Source organism: Schistocerca gregaria, chromosome 2 (assembly GCF_023897955.1).
Source record: "Schistocerca gregaria isolate iqSchGreg1 chromosome 2, iqSchGreg1.2, whole genome shotgun sequence".
NCBI lineage: Eukaryota > Metazoa > Arthropoda > Insecta > Orthoptera > Acrididae > Schistocerca > Schistocerca gregaria.
This window is the reverse complement of record NC_064921.1, coordinates 637,128,419-637,148,930: the sequence shown is the minus strand read 5'-3', so window position 1 is coordinate 637,148,930 and position 20,512 is coordinate 637,128,419. Positions and strand designations below refer to the sequence as shown.

Below are 20,512 nucleotides of genomic sequence, written 5' to 3'. Positions count from 1 at the left end.
GTCAAACGAAGACGTACTCCACAGAGTGGAGGAAGAGAAGCCTTGTCTCCTGCAGGTAACCGAACACAGAAGGAAACATGGGTTACCGTCTGCTGAGACACGGTGGTATCATTAAAAGTGTCATTGAAGGGACTGTAGAAGAGATAAATACAAGAGGCAGACCGAGACTAGAATACATCAACCAGATCGTAGAGGATACCTGCTGCAGCGCCTATACCATTCTCAAAAGGAAGGCCGAAGACACAAATGCATGACGAACTGCTAATGGTTGAATACCTAAGAAGAAGAAGAAACTTACAATAGATGTCAACAGATTCCTGTGGACAGAAACCATTTTCTTGCTATTAACAATCTGCATTTTAAACACTCTCTACTTTGTCCACCATCAGTTGGTTTTCTGTCCATGTACTACTTTTCTAATTCAATTGCAACAGATTCTTCTGACTTACATTTCATCATCCTCGTTTTGCTTCTATATATGTTCATCGGTTAACCTGTTTTCAAAGTATTATGCACCCCGCTTCAACGATATTTCAAGTCCTTCGCCGTCTCAGATAGAATTTCAGCGTAGTCGGCAAGCCGCAAAGTATTTTTTTGTCTCCTTCCTGAATATTAATTCCATTTCCATAATGCACCTTGGTTTCCTTTATTACCGGCTCAATGCACAGATTGTATAACATCGGACATAAGCTTCCATTTTACCTTACTTCCTAGTGAGTTACTGCTTCTCTTTAGTATCCTGCTAATCTGCAGCCTGGTTGCTGAGCAAGTTGTATAGATTCTTTTGATCTCCGTATTTGATCTCTGCAGCCTTTAGAATTTCAAATAATGTATTCCAATCGTAATTGTCAAAAGCTTTATCTATTAATATACAAATGCTATACACTTAGATTTACCTTTCCTTAGTCTAGACTGTCTTCTAACTCTTAGTCTCGGTATTGAATCTCATATTCTTAAATTTCTTCAGAACATAAACTGATCTTTCGCATAGCCTACTTCTACCAGAGTTTTATTTCTTCTGTAAATAATGTGTGTAATTGACGGTTCGATTACATTCACACGTGTCAGCAGTCGAAATATTTGAAATTGGAATTATTGCACTCTACTTGAAATATGAGAGCATTTCGCCTGTCTCATATATCATACCTCAGATAGAATACTTTTATCGGTCTATATTCTCCCAAGTATCTCAGCAGGTCTGGCAGATGTCTTAGGAGTGATATTTTTTATTTTTACTCTATTTTAGGTTGCGCAATGAACATTGATTACACATTACTATAGAATTATTTGACCATTTCATTTAGCGATGCAGGCGAGGCTGTTCTAAGATAGATTCTCTGTTTTCAGCTGCGAGGCGACGCGATGTTCACCTTCCCCGCAGTGAGAGCGGCAACAGCTCACAGCGCTAAGTCTGTGGCACCTGTGTACTTTTACAAATTAGATACCTTCAGAAAAATGGTCCTAGGAGATACAGTTCCAGAAGAGGTGAAGCAACAGGCGGATAAAACTGATGGTACACGACAATTTTGTTCTCCGTTCAACAGTTGAATGAATATAAAAAATCAGTGACTAAGCATAAAAATATAGAGTATAAAAAAGCAAAATCAATGAGTGGTGCAAATTATTGGATAGTTTGATAAGACTATATTTCATCGATACTGAACGTAATTATTTGATCGTACCAGTTTCCCAAAGCCGTAAGTTTGAAACTTGTACTCTGACATTCTAACGAGTACCCTCAATTCCGAGGCACATTCTCTGCTTCCAGCTTCTGGTCGATCTGATACCTTCCAGGGACTGATACTGATAATAGCTAACGACAAAAAGTAAGCGGCTTCTGCATATTTTTACATGTAGGACACATTCACAAACATAGTGCTATGGAATTGACTGCCAAGACTGAAACCCACTTCCCCTAAGGTCTCTCAAGCATGTCCGCAATGGCGTTCCTGATGGGTGTGATATTAACGCCATATCAAGTCTGTCAACACATTTGGAGGTATATGAATGTATGTTTGGTTCTTGGCAAAACCGCATAGAAATAGCTCAAACTCTGAGAAACACAGTGAACAAGACGTCAAAGTGCGGAGACTATTGACTGCAGATGACGTAAAATCAATCCATCGACATACTAGGTCACAATTTAGTTACTCCCAAATTTTGGCTTATCAGTGTGGTGGGGACATCATCCGTTTGGGAAATGAATTTATGTTCCTTCTCTCCCTCCACGAGCTGTGGAACTTACCATTGATCCATCGTTTTCAGGTGTCCTATAGCAAATCACTTGGTGAAGAAAGATGTTTCCCTTTATGCTGTCATCTACAAAAAAAGGCACACCACGAAGCAAGCATCCGATTGGGGCGGTACTCGGTGGATGATTTGCAGTTTCAGAAAAATTGGATGATTTATAAGAGAGAAAGAACTTCACAAATTGAGCATGAACAATGCGTTGGTCCAACTATAGTCCTTATGCAAGCAGTTATTCGGCTTGGTATTGATTGATAGAGGCCTTGGGTGTCCTCCTGAGGGATACTGTGCTACATTCTGTCCAATTGGCGGGTTAGATGTTCAAAATCTCTGAGATGGTTGGAGAGCCGTGCCCTTAATACCCTAAACTTTCTCGATTGCGGAGAGATCAGGCAACTTTGCCGGTGGAGGTATGGTTTGGTAAGCACGAAGACAAGCAGTAGAAACTCCCAGACTACCATTCCCAGTTCTCGAATTACGTCAGGCGACGGTCAGGCTGGTATACCACCACTGCCCAGAGCGTCTCCGGACACGTCTTCGGCCTGGAATCTCACAGACTGGAGTAGAATTGTGTGATGTGTCCCGCTGAGACCAGATGGCCAGCTAAGAAATGTCTGGCGACGCCCCAGAAAGCGGTGAAATACCAACCTGACCGTCGGCCGCCTTACGGCCTGACAACGAGGAGTAACGGTCTGCGGTGCCATTTAACTTCATAGCAGGATCCGTTTGTTGTCATCCGTGGCGTCCTTACACCACAGCGGTACTCTGACGATATTCTGCTTTCCGTTTTGTTGCCTTTCATGGCAAGCCATCCTGGGCTTGCGTTTCAGCAAGATAACGCCCGCCTACAAACGGACAGACTTTCTACTGCTTGACTTCGTGCTGGAAAAACGTCACCTTGGCCGTCAAGGTCGCCGGATCTCTCCCTACCTGAAAAAGTTTGTAGCATTACGGCCAGGGCCTTCCAAACATCTTATTTTGTCGATCTAATACCCCAACTCGACAGATTTTGGTACGATATCCCTCAGGAGGACATCCAGCAACTTTCTCAGTCAATGCCAAGATTAATAGCTGCTCTGAGTTTCCCAGCCTATTAGTTGTGTAACAAGTGAAATTTATATGGGATCCACATCAATTATTCCGTAGAATCTTTTCTCTGTTGAATTGCCTGACTGCCGCTGTTGTTCCGCTCCCCGCTGTGTAGAAACTATCCAGTACCTTGTCAACCGTAGCTTCTCTGACACCTGCCTGCCATCTGCGGAATGTGTACTTGGCAATGTAGCACACTAGTTTGTACTACTGCGGTAAGAAAAGGGGCACATCAGATATTTGTCACAAACAGGAACTGGAACTCTCACGATTATTAACCTTTGCAAAGTAGAAATACAAAATGTGGAGGGAACAAAGAGCTCTTTCCATTTCAGAAAAATATTTGAAGAAATAATTTGTCATATTCGGTTAATTCATTATATTTCGGGAGGTCCTAGGTCGAAATTCTATTAGAAGAAGTACAGTTTATGTGGCTGCACTCCCGAAACGTAAAGGATCAGTTTTCACGCCGTGGTAACGGAAAACAACTTTCACTATTTGCTCTTAAGCATGCGCACTAAGCGTGGTAGAGAAGTAACGAGTCTGTCACCATTGGAATGAAGTGGCTCAACTATGGAACTGACACATTCCCTACACATTTCTTGGTCACTCCTTCCTAGATGTCTAGTACAATTTTCAACCTCGTCATGTATCAATACAACTGAATGAAGTTGTGTAATGTATTACACTTAAAAAAAAAAAAAAGAAGAAAAGCAGTAAGTCAGGAGATTTGATACATTATTTAAGACGATGGACTCATCATCCGAAGAACATACGTTCAAATCTTTTTTTTTTTGCCATCTCAATTCAGGTTGTCTATGATTACGCTAATCGATGAAGGCAGAAGGTCACGGCTTATTTCGTTTTCCTACCTTGCCCAATCCGAATCTGTGCTCTGATTGTAATAATTTCATCGTTGACAGGGAATTATATCTCCTCCTTTTTTTAAATAAAGTGTCCTAGTAGATAATATGGTTAAGAGCAATGAGTTTCACTAACAAAAATTTGTTCTGAGTCTATAGAAAATTTTCCCTCTTCAGACTACAAATTTTTTAGTGACTCGAATCATTTTTGAAGGATTCAGAAGCAATAGAATAAGAAACTAAGGGCGGCCTTACTCATCGTAAACTGATCGAAAAGTGAAACGGTTGAGGTTGACTCTCGACCGAGCTTTGGCTAACATCACACTCCGGATATGAGAAAGACAAAATGGCAAGAGAAAGCATCACAGCCTAATACGATGACAACCTCAACAGACTCTAAAATGACATCAATTTCATGAGTTGTGTTACCATTGGAGGTAAATTTTAGATTTCCAGTATAAACCAGAAAAAAATTCAGAGTGAAGTGTGGAACCGAATGAAGCTTGAATGAGGAAGTCATAACTATTATTTGGCACCTCTAAGAACTTTCGTCTCCTGTAAAGTCATTCAAGCTTCTAGAAAGACTCAGAAAATGGACGATTCCACGACAGACTAATCACTGCGAGTCTTCGACTGCTGTACCGTGGAAGTGCTCCTTATCAGATAGCCATTTCATCAACAATTGACGAGCAAGGAGATTCCGTGATTCGACATCCTTTTATTCGCTGGGTCTCAGTCCGCGTAGCCTTTCTGATATTCACCTAGACAACTACTACAGGAGAGAATGTCATGTTTGTAGTGTCGAAGACATTCGAAGCGACGAACTGGAAGATATTCGAATTGTCACTTTCCAGCAGTACTACGAAAAATTGAAACAACACCGCCACTGATGTTTAGCTGTTCAGTGGATTCGATTAACAGTTACACAGAAAAATAGAACTGATCCAAAACAACCTGCGTCATTTTTATGCTGCACATCGTACAGTTCTCAAGGGAGACTCCAGCAAACTGTATTGTCTGTACGGCAACTCTTATTGTGTGAAAATAAATCGTAATGCCTCCACGTTCGTATTTCGATTCAGCGAGTTACACATACTTATGAATCTAACACTATCTTCGTGCACATTCTAGTATAATTCTAAGAGACTCAATCAGTAGTAGTTCCAGGAGCATCCATGAGTTCGGTACAGGTTTCCCTCTAGCTGTAAATCAGATTACAGAAGTTGGAAGCTTTATATCTGCGATAAAGATAAGGGAATGTATAAATAATATATTCAGTATTGATGAAGGTGTAGTCTTCAGATATTGTCCAGTAACTTGCAGTTATCCTCTACTGCCAAATGTGTGTTTAATTTTTAAATTATGGGCTTGCAGTTCGTCCATATTTTAGATATTCACTTCATCTGTTGCAGCTGCCGGCCATGGAACAGACTTGGGATACCTGTTTCGATGTGTACTCTATCCTGAGATACCAGAACCAAGTTCTCCCGATGGGAAGATCATTGACACGATGACACGACTATGGACAGACTTCGCCAAGACAGGGTAAGAAGGATTCAGAACTCCACTATCCGATGTGAGGGTAATTCTTTGGAATTAATATAAGAGTTCAACGAATGCAGTTTCGCAATGGTAGAAATCCAACGATAACATTTCTGGACACATTCTGTAATTGCTTGCAAATGTTGCACTCCAGATTTTTATGAGTTCTGGGTGAAACTGGACGTATTCAGCAACGGAAAGTGTGCTGCATGTGCTGTTTGACCCAGAGCGGCAACGTCTATTTGGGTGTAACAAAGACTAAAAATATTGCGATAGGTTGACTGCATGCTCATATGAATCGTACACGAGCTCTTTTTTGTTTACCTCAGAATGGTTTAAATCCTGATCTGCTTCTCGAAAAATGTATACGCATATTCTTAAATTTTTCTGTAAATCAGATGTACTTAAATGTACTTAAATGTACTTTCACTTGTGTTCCAATAACTGTTTTCATTCCAGGAACTACAGACGTGAGCAGTACTTGCATTCACTTCTTTCATTTAGAAATAGCTGTTCACTTTTATATATAAAAGATGATTTGTGGCATTGTTCTATCCTGGTCGCTGGAGCTTTTGAAAATATGTGACAGACATAATAATCATACTTTAGTTGCTGCAGTTCCTGCTAGAAGCTCTGCCTTTGCTGCTTTTCCGTGTGTAGCAACTCATTATTCTCATGTATTGTGACAGAGGAGATTTGTAGGTCCATGTCGCATCCGTACGGTGGGGCTGATTAAGATCACGTAGAGAAGGCGATGCCAAAGGCTAAACGCACTCCAAACTTCTACCAAACGCCCAGCATCCATTTAGAATACAGTCAATTCCTACTGCTGTCTCAAATAAACCTTACAACGCAACAGTCTTACGACTAAGCAAGATAATTTTCTACTCCGGTTAGTGTATTGGCTGCAAGATATAGTGGAATTACCAACTAAAGATTATAGCCAATCATATGTGAAGAAAAAGCATTTGGTTCAAGCGCTCCTAAATAATCGCAGAAATGTAAATGTGATGCGAGTGATGTAACTTAAGTTGTGTTTGCCTATCTTAAGGGGCATGAAGTATTTTCCTGGACAGTTTTATTTTGCATACACTATAGTTTGTTCATGACCTCCCTGAGGACTCCTTAGTTCAGGGTTGGCTGAAGCCGGTACAAGTCGGTCGAATTCGGCTCGGAGTGTTTTGTGACCGACGGATGCAAACATAGGCAGCCTATCAGTACACCATCCGTGTGTGCCGAAGTTGTTACGAAATGACTGTCTTGCCATGCTGAGCTGTACTGAACCACTATGCACAAGTTTAGTGCCAGCACAGCGTGAGGAGGGCGTCTATCAGTTTGTGGGTGTACGGTAGATAGAGCAGAGATATATCAAAATGGGGATCGGTATTGCAGCAGTTTTTTTGAAAGAACGGAGGACCAAAATAAGATTATTTCGCTTGTGTGGGCAGTACTACGACACAGATGACGGAAGAACCAACCACGATAATCGTTTAAAACGTTTCCACGGAGATTATTATAATGACTGAATACCCGGCGTTTCCCAGGACCATATTTAATCCAGTCTTATATTAGTCCATATCCTACTTCCCCCTCTGTCTGAGCATCTCCTCCTTCCCCCATCTCTGCCCACCCCCTCCACCCCCACTCCCTATCCATCTACTCCTGCACCTTTCTGTCCATCCCCTCCTCTCTCTTCTCTGACCATCTCTTCCTATTTTCTTTCTCCTCATCTGCTCCTCTCCCTTCTCTCTGTCCATCTCCTGTTCTTCCCGTTCTCCGTCCTCCTCCTCAGTCTCTCCGAGACACTTTCATTAAATTGGACACTCCCAGTCCACAACAGGTTGAACATGTACCACCTGTAATATTATACTTCTTTCAACAATAAAATGCCGATGTTGTTGTTGTTGTTTGATGTGGTCTTCAGTCCTGAGACTGGTTTGATGCAGCTCTCCATGCTACTCTATCTAATGCAAGCTTCTACATCTCCCACTACCTACTGCAACCTACATCATTCTGAATCTGCTTAGTGTAGTCATCTCTTCGTCTCCCTCTATGATTTTTACCCTCCTCGCTGCCCTCCAATTCTAAATTGGTGATCCCTTGATGCCTCATAACATGTCCTACCAACCGATCCCTTCTTCTCGTCAAGTTGTGCCACAAACTTCTCTTCTCCCCAGTCCTATTCAATACTTCCTCATTAGTTATGTGATCTACCCATCTAATCTTCAGCATTCTTCTGTAGCACCACATTTCGAAAGCTTCTGTTCTCTTCTTGTCCAAACTATTTATCGTCCATGTTTCACTTCCATACAAATACTTTCAGAAATGACTTCCTGACACTTAAATCTATACTCGATGTTAAAAAATTTCTCTTCTTCAGAAACGCTTTCCTTGCCATTGCCAGTCTACATTTTATATCCTCTCTACTTCGACCATCATCAGTTATTTTGCTCCCCAAATAGCAAAACTTCTTTACTACTTTAAGTTGATGTTCATCTTTTATCCTCCTTTCAAGACACAATCCATTCCGTTCAACTACTCTTCCAAGTCCTTTGCTGTCTCTGACAGAATTACGATGTCATCGGCGAACCTCGACATTTTGATTTCTTCTCCATGGATTTTAATACCGACTCCGAATTTTTCTTTTGTTTCCTTCACTGCTTGCTCAGTATACAGATTGAATAACATCGGGGAAAGACTACAACCCTGTCTCACTCACTTCCCAACCACTGCTTCCCTTTCATGTCCCTCGACTCTTATAACTGCCATCTGGTTTCTGTACAAATTGTAAATAGCCTGTCGCTCCCTGTATCTTACCCCTGCTGCTTTCAAAATTTGAAAAAGACTATTCCAGTCAACATTGTCAAAAGCTTTCTCTGAGTCTACAAATGCTAGAAACGTAGGTTTGCCCTTCCTTAATCTAGCTTCTAAGGTAAGTCGTAGGGACAGTATTGCCTCAGGTGTTCCAACATTTCTACGGAATCCAAACGGATCTTCCCCGAGGTCGGCTTCTACTAGTTTCTCCATTCGTCTGTAAAGAATTCGCGTTAGTATTTTGCAGCTGTGACTTATTAAACTGATAGTTCGGTAATTTTCACACCTGTCAACACCTGCTGTCTTTGGGATTGGAACTATTATATTCTTCTTGAAGTCTGAGGGTATTTCGCCTGTCTCATACATCTTGCTCACCAGATGGTAGAGTTTTGTCAGGACTGGCTCTCCCAAGGCCGTCAGTAGTTCCAATGGAAGGTTGTCTACTCCGGGGGCCTTGTTGTCTACTCTGGGGGCCTTGTTATAGGAGAGTTATTATTGTATATTGCCTTTCTCAATATTTGGATAAAGTAGGTCTACTCTGGCATCAAAGTCTGCACAGATTATGTGTACTGGAACAAATCCTGGGGTTCATTCAATTTATGTTGCTTATAAAATATTTAGCGTCGTAATCGTAAATGATTTTTAGGTCTGCAATTATTTTTGAGAAATTAGTTGATAACATACACTACTGCCCATTAAAATTGCTACACCAAGAAGAAATGCAGATGATAAACGGGTATTCACTGCACAAATATATTATACTAGAATTTACATGTGATTACATTCTTACGCAATTTGGGTGCATAGATCCTGAGAAATCAGTACCCAGAACAACCACCTCTAGCCGTAATAACGGTCATGATACGCCTGGGCATTGAGTCAAAACAGAGCTTGGATGGAGTATACAGGTACAGCTGCCCATGCAGCTTCAACACGATACCACAGTTCATCAACAGTAGTGACTGGCGTATTGTGGCGAGCCAGTTGCTCGACCACCATTGACCAGACATTTTCAATTGGTGAGAGATTTGGAGAATGTGCTGGCCAGGTCAGCAGTCGAACATTTTCTCTATCCAGAAAGGCCCGTACACGACCTGCAACATGCGGTCGTGCGTTATCCTACTGAAATGTAGGGTTTCGCAGGGATCGAATGTAGAGACACGGGTCGTAACACATCTGAAATGTAACGTCCACTGTTCAAATTGCCGTCAATGCGAACAAGAGGTGGCCGAGACGTGTAAGCAATGGCACCCCATACCATCACGCCGGGTGATATGCCAGTATGGCGATGACGAATACTCGCTTCCAGTGGGCGTTCACCGCGATGTCGCCAAACACGGATGTGACCATCATGATGCTGAAAACAGAACCTGGATTCATCCGAAAAAATTACGTTTTGCCATTCGTGCAGCCAGGTTAGTCGTTGAGTACACCATCGCAGGCGCTCCTGTCTGTGATGCAGCGTTAAGGGTAACTGCAGCCTTGGTCTCCGAGCCGATAGTCCATGCTGCTGCAAACGTCGTCGAACTGTTCGTGCAGATGGTTGTTGTCTTGCAAACGTCCCCATCTGTTGACTCAGGGATCGAGACGTGGCTGTGCGATCCGTTACACCCCTACGGATAAGATGCCTGTCATCTCGACTGCTAGTGATACGAGGCCGTTGAGATACGCACGGCGTTCCGTATTATCCTCCTGAACCCACCGATTCCATATTCTGCTAACAGTCATTGGATCTCGACCAACGCGAGCAGCAATATCGCCATACGATAAACCGCAATCGCGATAGGCTACAATCCGACCTTTATCAAAGTCGGAAACGTGATGCTACGCATTTCTGCTGCTTACACGAGGCATCACAACAACGTTTCACCATGCAACGCCGATTAGCTGCTGTTTCTGTATCAGAAATCGGTTGGCTTGGTTCAAATGGCTCTGAACACTATGGGACTTAACATCTGAGGTTATCAGTCCCCTAGAACTTAGAACTACTTAAACCTAACTCTCCTAAGGACATCACACACATCCATGCCCGAGGGAGGATTCGAATCTGCTACCGTAGCGGTCACGCAGTGCCAGACTGAAGCGCCTAGAACCGCTCGGCCACCTGCGGCCGGCGAAATCGGTTGGAAACTTTCCTCATGTCAGCACGTTGTAGGTGTCGCCACCATCGCCAACCTTGTGTAAATGCTCTGAAATGGTAATCATTTGCATATCACAGCATCTTCTTCCTTTCGATTAAATTTCGCCTTTGTAGCACGTTATCTTCGTGGTGTAGGAATTTGTGTACTAATGCTGGCAGAATCCACGAAGAGCGGTAAAACTTATCTAGAACTACTATTCTAGAAACATTTATCTCTCTGGTTAACATTGTTTAGACGACTGTTTGTCAAGGTGAAACTAGATTATCAGTATCCTTAGCGTATAAAAAAAGTGTCAAAAATAAAATAGTTACCACCGCCAGAGCACAGAGAAAAGATGTTTAAAATTCCCGCGGCCCCTGTTCAACCAGACCATATCAGAAATTTCGACTGGAACAGTGCAAATGCTCCACCACCGAAAAAATACTCCATGCCTAGCACTATACTTAACCAAGGGCTGCTGTGACGATTCACTTTACTAATTTTCAATCGTAACAGATCATTCTCAGCCATTAAATATTTCCCTTATCGCTGCGTTTGTGTGTAGCGACAACCACAGCATTCGGAAATACGTTATGAGATAGTAGCATTTCGTTCAACATTGCACTGAGGATGTTGAGTTAACGATTCGAAACAGTTCCATCAATTCTTGTGTCATAGGAGCTATTGGTTGTTTAATATGAGTTCCAGTAACTAACAGTTAATTCATATCCCTGTCAAACGAACACATCAATCCTCCACAACACGTTGGCAATGTCGTTTCAAACATTCCCAGCGTAAATAAAGAGAGCTGCTCGTACATGCGGCACATAGAAACTACATGCGCTGGACTGTGCTCCTGAAAAATGGTTTTGTGCCTCTTCAGAAGCTAAACTTGGAATGTGTGGTGGTCCCTGTGGTAATCAGTACTGCAACAACATACGTGTAATGACGATAACAGTTTGGTACAAACTTCTGAAAACTATGAGGCAGAGACGTTCGTCCACCACTGGTCGTGCGTGTAGAGCAAAATCTAGTACCATCGCGCATCTGCATATACTCGTTGATCCACCGCCTACAGTGCGTTCTTATCCTGAAGCACAATACGCTTCACTAGCTTTTTTATTTGCAGATCTTTCCAGTCGTCTCCACTTATGGCGGCAGTAATAGTTACAGTTCGGGATGCCCGAGAAGACTTTAGAGACTGTTAAACGTGATTTTACAGAACATTATATTGAGTATAGAATGATTACTATAGCACAGAGCGAATCTGGTGTTAAAAGCAAGTCTCTAGATCATATACAACAAATGATCACAGACACATTCTGCTAACTAAAGGGTTAAAAAAATAGAGTGAGCTATCAGAAATGTGACCTACATAAATATTATTGACAAAAGATGACAGTGGCCCTTACTTTTACTCAAGTATGTTCCGGAGAATGAAAGAATGTAGAAAGCAGTCAACAGAGAATAATATAAAATATAAGGTTTGAGTTGGATTCAGGACATTATAAATTACGTTTGATTTTGTGACTTTCGCCGATGACGCTGTATTTTCTGCAGAAGCGGCGCTAGAGCAAATATAGCTATTGGAAATTGCTACTCCTACAATTGATTTAATGAAGGAGTACACGAGCCGGCTAAAATGGATCCGATTCAAAATATCAAGAAAGCGTATATCACTCAAAAATGAGTCTACAACTGCGTAACGAAGTATGCAGTATTTTGAAACTTGCTGGCAGATTAAATCTGCGTGCCGAATAGGGAACGCGGAAGCTTTCGTCGACAATGCTCTTACTGACTGAGCTATCCAAAAATGGCGACACCCCTTAACCCCTCACAGCTTCATTTACGCTAGTACCTCTGTCCTGCGTGGCTTACCTGTGTACCTTGCGGGACTAGACCGGTACTCTGAGGAAACGATATCTCGGAGAAACACCTTACCAGGGGACCTTCACACGAAGGATGGGCTGAATACATTTGGCGGTGGCGTGATTGTTGATGTTAGAAGCGGTTTATCTTGTAGCGAATTGAAGTTGATAGTTCCGATCACTTAGTATGGGTAGACGTAATTCCTGGCAACCGGAATAAAATAATAGGTGGATCCTTTTACCGACCTCCAAACTCAAATTATACAATTTCTGAAAACATGAATTTAATTTCAAACACTTACCCGACTCATGCTATTGTCGTTGGTGGTGACCTCATTTTACCCTGGATATGTTGGCGAAAATACGTATTTAAAACATCTGAAACATGCTAAACGCACTCTCTGAATATTGTTTCGAGCAATTAGTTCATGAACCCACTCGAACAGTAAACGGTTATAAGAACGCACTTGATCTCTTAGCAACAAATAATCATGACCTAATAACGAGAGTCAAAATGGATACAGCGATTAGTGATCACAGGGTTGTCGTAGCGAGACTGAATGCCGCAACTCCCAAACCCTTCAAAAATAAACAAAAAATGTATGTTCAAGGAAGCAGATAAAAATTCGCTTCACGTCTTCCTGAAAGACAATCTCCATCCCTTCCAAAAAAGCAAGGTAAGTGTAGACCAGATGTGGCCTCAATTCGAAGAAATAGTATCGACACCAATTGAGAGATTTATACCAAGTAATCAACAAACGGCAGAGCTAATCCCCCATGCTACACAAAACAGGTTAGAACACTGTTCCAGAAACAACGAAAAACGCAAGCCAAATTTAAAGGAGCGCAAAGTTCCCAACATCGGTGATATTTTACATGAGCTCGAAATTTAGCGCTGACGTCAATGCGAGAATGCTTATAACAGTTTCCAAAACGAAACTTTGTCTCTAAACCTGGCAGAAAGTCGAAAGAGATTCTGGCCGTATGTAAAGTATACTAGCGGAAAAACACTATCAATGTCGCCGGCCGCGGTGGTCTCGTGGTTCTAGGCGCGCAGTCCGGAACCGTGCGACTGCTACGGTCGCAGGTTCGAATCCTGCCTCGGGCATGGATGTGCGTGATGTTCTTAGGTTAGTTAGGTTTAAGTAGTTCTAAGTTCTAGGGGACTGATGACTACAGCAGTTGAGTCCCATAGTGCTCAGAGCCATTTGAACCATTTGAACCACTATCAATGCCTTTTCTGAGCGGTAGCAATGGAAATACTATCGTTGACAGTGCTGCTGAAGCAGAGCTACTAATCACAGCCTTGCGAAATTCCTTCACCGAAGAAGACGAAGTAAATATTCCAGAAGTCGAATGAAGAACAGCTGCCAACATGAGTAAGTTGGAAGTAGATATCATCAGAGTAGTGAATCAGTGTAAATTACTTAATAAAACCAAGTCTTCCGGTAAAGACAGTATACCAATTAGGTTCCTTTCAGAGCATGCTGATACAATAGCTTCATACTTAATCATGTACAACTGCTCGCTCGACGTAAGATCAGTTGCCAAAGACTGGACAGTTACACACGTGACACTAATATTCAAGAAAGGCAAAACGAGTAACCCACTAAACTACAGGACAATATACAGGGTGATTCAGAAATGCATGTAAATATTTTAAGGGTGTATTTGTGAGGTAAATATAAGACAAAAATGTTCTATAAATGTTTTTCCATAAACGTTTAATTCCAGAGTTATCGTTAAAATACGAAAGTCATGTCCGTATCAAAACGACGTCAGTGCAAGCAGCAGGATGCCATATTCTGGTACGTAATGCACATACGTATCTCCCAACAGTTGATTCGAAACTGCATGAATAGTGTTTGTTTGTGTTTGCAATTGCTGTTTACTCCTACTGTACAGAAGATGGCGCTGATGTTGTTGGTAACGGAAACGTACTTCCTGTCGTTCATTCATCGTCGGAAGGCTACAGGTTTCGTGCACATGATGTACTCAAACAGTGAGTATGCTGATATGCACCTTGTGTATGGTGCAGCAGATGGAAACGCACTTGCTGCAAGACGAAGGTACAGTGAGCTGTTTCCAAGACGACGGTTACCAAGTCATCAGACGTTTGTATCTGTGGACAGACGTATGCGGTAGTATGGCATTCGTCCTGGGCCACATTCACGTCGACCACTTGAGCATGCAGTGAACGTCGAGGAACATGTTTTGGACCTGGTAGACCAAGATCCAGCAATCAGTACGAGACAAATTAGTTCAGCTGTACGACTTCCACAATCTACTGTATGGCGGGTGCTTCGGAGACAACAGTTGCATCCATTTCACCTGCACAAAGTGCACGAATTGACACCTGCAGACTATCCTCGCCGTCAGCAATTCTGCCAGTGGTTACAAGAGCGTCATTTGAATGATCCAATGTTCATTCGGCGGATATTATTCACAGATGAGGCCATGTTTACTCGTGCGGGTGTAATCAATTCGCATAATATGCACCAGTGGGCTGTCGAGAATCCTGGCGCGAGAATTGTGCGTGGATATCAACATCAATTCTCCATAAACATTTGGTGTGGTATTGTGGGGAATGACTTACTCGGACCTCATGTTCTACCTCCAAGGCTGACTGGGCACGCTTACCGCGAATTTTTGGAGGGGGAATTGCCTGGATTGTTACAGGATGTCCCTCTTGCAACACGAGCCACCTTGTGGTTTATGCACGATGGTGCTCCTACCCATTACAGCCGCAACGTAAGGGCGTACCTCAATGATGCGTATCCACATCGATGGATAGGTCGCGGAGGACCAATTGCTTGGCCAGCCAGATCACCTGACCTGAACCCTTTAGACTTTTATTTATGGGGCCGACTAAAGACATTGGTGTATTCTTCTGCAGTACCGAACAGAGAAGTGCTACAACAAAGAATTGAAGGTGGTTGTGAAATTATTCGTGGAGAGTTGAACGGACTGTGTAATGTGCAGAGATCATTTCGGCGACGAGCACGGGTCTGTCAGCAAGTTCAGGGATAGCATTTTGAACATGCATTGCATTAAGATTTGTGCAAATACAGTACAGTACAGTCTGTAAATTTTTCACGTATTTTCCTTAGTTATTTTGCATTGATTTAGTTCAATCAACAGGAACTAAAGTAATGCTGTATTCGCGAGGAATTGGTTCAGTTTGTTACGTCACGTTTATTTACCAGTTTGCGTTTTTAGTCCAAATGCACTGTAATTAAACTGTGAACTCTGGGAAGTAAATACTTTACGTTGTATTGAATGTATTATCATGTTTTGTTCATAACTCTGTAATAAGCCAAGTATAGCAAAAATTGTATAGAACATTTTTGTCTTATATTTACCTCACAAATACACCCTTAAAATATTTACATGCATTTTTGAATCACCCTGTATTAACGTTGATACTCAGCAGGATTTTGGAAGATATATTGTGTTTGAACATTATGAATTACCTCTAAGAGAACGGTTTATTTACACACTCAACATGGACTTAGAAAACATCATTCTTGTGAAACACAACTAGCTCTTTACACATGCAAAGTGTTGAGTGCTGTCGGCAAGGGATTACAAAGTGATTGCGTATTTCTAGATATCCGGAAGGGTTCTGAGACCGTACCTCAAAAGCGGCTTGTAATCAAATTGTGTGTTTATGGAATATTGTCTCAGTTATGTTACTGGATTCGTATTTCCTGTCAGAGGTCACAGTTAGTATTGGTTGACGGAAAATCATCGAGTGAAACAGAAATTATTTCTAGCATTCCCCGAGAGGGCGTTATGGGCCCGGTGCTGTCCTTGATCTATGTAAATGATTTAGGAGACAATCTTAGCAGCTGTTTTAGGTTGTTTGCAGATGGTGCTGTCGTTTTCGTCTAGTAAAGTCATCAGAAGATCAAAACCAATTGCAAAACGATTTAGAAATGATATCTGTATGGTGCGAAAATTGCCGACTGACCCCATGTCATTCCAAGCATGTGTGTCAATTTGTACCTCTCTATCTACATTATTGCGTGATTTATTCAATTTTCAAATTTATACTGACTTTTTGATCACCTGGTACAACTACCTCCACACTTAAGGCAATTTATGAGATGATGTATGGTTTCGTAGACGAAACAGGAATTTTTTAGAAAAGTGCGCAGTCTTCAGCCACCTGCAGTAGGTCTCAGTAGAGGTGAGAAGACATTGAACTGAAGAAAAAGAAGCAGAGGAATAAGACCTAGACTATCAGCCTGTGAGATTTTCCCTCTGTTAATACCCTTTGGGCTGACGGCCTTTCTGCAGTTTTAACCCTGGTTCACGTCACTGTCGGGCTTGGCTAACACTTGAATGGGTGACACTCCGGGTCTACCGAGCACTATTGGCAAGCGAGGTGTACTCAGCCCATGTGATGCCAGTTGAGGAGCTACTTGACTGAGAAGTTGAGGCTCCGGTCACGAAAACTGATAACGGCCGGGAGAGCGGTGTGCCGACCACATGATCCTCCATATCCAGTGACGCCTTTCGTTTGGTGTTGACACGGCGGTTGGTAGGTACCGTTGGGCTTTCCGAGGCCTGTTCGAACGCAGAGTTAGTACCCTGTGAACCGGTAGCGCGGCCTGCAGAGCGTTGTGGTGTGGGCTGACGCGTCTAGCCTGTTGACTGCCTGCAGGAGTCCGGCGCCTGGGGCGGCGGAGGGCAAAGAGCTGCAGGCGGCGGCGGCGGCGGCGGCGGCGGCGGCGGCGCGGTGGCCGGCGTTCAGCGAGGAGGCGGGCGCCTACCTGCTGGTCAGCCCCGGCGGCTTCAGCGTCGCCCACAGGCCTTTCGCCCAGCGGGTCGCTTTCTGGGACAGCTTGTACACCCGCTACAGTGATTAGCCTCATTCTGCAGTAGGAAACAGGATACTCGTGTATTTGGAATGGCCTTTGTGAAGCACTGTTAAATTCTTTTCTAACTAGATCTAATTCTATTAGCACTGTCAGTACAGTAAGTTACTGACAAGGCAAGGTCTTATGATGTATGCGGATGAACAATCATATTCGTACATTCCATTAAATGAACAAACCCACCTCCTCACCACCTAAAAAAATGGCCAAAATCGTTTCAAATCTGTGACACTAACAACACGCCTCAAGGCTCTACCGTTGGTCTCACTTGCAAATCACCCCCACTCTGATTTTAAGTGTGTGTGTGCAACTAAATTCTACAAATTACGGCAAACCGTACAGAGATCTGCACTCAGCCTAGACTTGTATATACAGGGTGTCAATAAAGAGTTCCAGTTTTAAAAATCTGTAGAAACGGGACCACCGCTCAGAATGACGTCGAATTTGTTCAAAAATGGTTCAAATGGCTCTGAGCACTATGGGACTTAACATCTGAGGTCGTCAGTCCCCTATAACTTAGAGCTACTTAAACCTAACTAACATAAGGACATCACATACACCCATGCCCGAGACAGGATTCGAACCTGCGACCGTAGCAGTCCCACGGTTCTAGACTGAAGCGCCTAAAACCGCTCGGCCACACCGGCCGGCGTCGAATTTATAAAAATTATTATTGTAGCAGAGGGAAATGTCATGGGCCAAAAATAAATTAATTAACGAAAATTTTACCAATACATGGTGCTGTAAGCGTCTTAAGCAAATGGGGTCGCCTACAAACGCCAGATGAATCGCAATACGACGGCTAGGGTTTCAGTGGCTCAATGCACGTGCCTACACAAGTTTGGCAGGCAACAGTTGTGGCACTGTTAGTTAATTAAGCCCATTCACCACGGCAACGTCGTACCACATAGGATGGGAAAATCGGTTTTTAATTGCCCTGGGGCCAAAAACCTCATAAAAACCAAAATGACATTTTTTGACTTTCCTGAGGCCAAAACCCGCACACAAAGCAAAATGACATCCGTTTCTAATTGTTGTGAGACTGGCGCAAGAGATGTTCAGTAAGTTGTCCACCGTTTTCTGCCACAAGCTGAAATCGAGAAGCAGCATGTTCCACAACAGATCGAACTGTCTCAGGGGTCAAGTTCAGAATGCGTTGAGCAATGCGCGGCTTCAGTTCAGCTACGTTCCTAGTTGGAGCACTGAAGACAACATCTTTCAGATGACCTCACAGCTAGAAGTCACACGGATTAAAAGCAGGTGAGCTGGAGGGCCAGGTTGTACGAAAACGATGGCTGATAAATCCAGCATGTTCGAAATGCCTCTGCAGCAGCTGCTTCACTGGAAGTGAAGTGTGCAGAGGAGAGCCATCTTGCTTGAAAATGATCCTACCCTCACACCAACGCTGTCACAGGGTTGGAATGACGTTCGTGCGCAAAGGACTCTCACAGCGTTTACCATTGATGTTTCAGGTAACAGGGCTCGCAGGATCATTTCTTGGAAGAAATACGACCCTACGACAAACGATGCCGTCAACCTGCAACACAGTCACCGTTGTAGATTGATGTGGTATCGGTTGATGAGCATGCGTATTTTTCGTTGCTCAGGCTTTGCAGTTCTACTTACTGACATGTTGTTCGAAATGGGCTTTGCCTGTCCACATAATGTCTATGGCTATTCACTCTCCTCTTCCAAGCCAGCATGAAAATCCAAAGCAAACATTTCTCTTCTTGGCAGGTCAGCAGGAAGCAATTCCTGAACATAGGTGATTTTGTATGGATAGCGATGCATGATGTTTCGTAGGACTTTATGCACCCTGCCTGAAGGCATTTCCAACGTACGAGAAATTTACCGTGCGCGGCATGATTGCAGACTCCGCTCGATCCCTCCTGCAATGGCCACATCTTCAACAGACGTCAGATAAACTGCTTTCCTCCCTCTGGGCATTGCACTTGAAAATAAATTGTCTTTTCGAATTTTGTAACTATTTTCTCCAGACACTAAACAGACACAGTATCACTGCTCTTTTTCATACTCTTGAGTGTCCGGAACAGTTGCAGGTCTACTGGTGCACAGTCACCGGTCTTGTAAAAGAGGCTCACCAGTAGCACGCGATCTGTCATGGACACAATCATATTTGGCGTTTCGGATGCAAACAGAGGAACATCCATGCGCCGCGTATCGGGTTGGCGCGCATATTCTGAAGCTTACAGCGCCATCTATTGGTCCAGTTCTCATAAATTTGTTTTTATTCCATGACATTTTCCCCAGCATCAACAATATACTGTTCAAATTTAACGTCATTCTATGCAGTAGTTCTCTTTCTACAGCGTTTCCAACTGTAACTTGAACTATCGACATCCTGTACACCTCTCCTCACATCAACACGCAACTTATCCCAACGCAAAAAGTCCTCATTTTCTTCGAACCCCTTCGAACCCACTTCATTAACTGCACAATCAAGTCCTATCATAGGAGCATAGTCTAAAATAAAAGTGTTCAGAAATATCTGATTTCATAATACGCATGAAACCTTTATATGATTTGAAGAGTGTGTTCTGAAGTTTACACGAGTAAGTTACAACCATTCCACGTGACAACGAACCTGAAGCCCAGAACCGAAAAATCTTATCCGTTTTCGATTAAACTTCTTAGAAACATGAAATCCCTAAGCAACTCGTGGTAATTTCACCTCCAATCCTTGTCAAACTAGGCCTGTAAGTAAGTTAATGGCTCTATAAATTAATAATTAAATTGTAATAGCATAATTTCTCCACTGTATTTGTAAATGTGATCTATAGATGAATAAAGCTACTACTACTGCTACTAATACTATATGAACCATGAGTAATCTTTTAGGAAATTAGGCCTTAAAAGGATATTACTTTCATAAGTGGCGAAGTCAAGAGATAATTTGTTTGAAAAGTTAATAAGTATGATCTGTTTCCAGTTATTTTCCCAAATGGGTTAAATTAAAACACAATCGTAAAAATATAGCTACTGAAAATATTGTTATCTTGCGGCTTAATGCATGTGTACTCTTCTTACTCTTGTTTCCCGTTAAAAATTAGTGGATAACTCGTCCG

The 20,512-nt window shown here is 42.6% G+C and overlaps 1 protein-coding gene across 1 annotated transcript in view; it reads left to right on the top strand.

Moving 5' to 3' along the window:
• Positions 1–20,261, top strand: part of LOC126334671 (esterase FE4-like) — a 79,966-nt gene extending 59,705 nt beyond the window's left edge. Inside the window, exons 8-10 of the mRNA XM_049997136.1 lie at positions 1,348–1,513; positions 5,612–5,744; positions 17,213–20,261. Of these exons, the coding sequence (XP_049853093.1) occupies positions 1,348–1,513; positions 5,612–5,744; positions 17,213–17,417 (504 nt within the window). The 3' untranslated portion in view covers positions 17,418–20,261. The remainder of the gene's footprint in view (positions 1–1,347; positions 1,514–5,611; positions 5,745–17,212) is intronic.
• Positions 20,262–20,512: the final 251 nt, after the last annotated feature.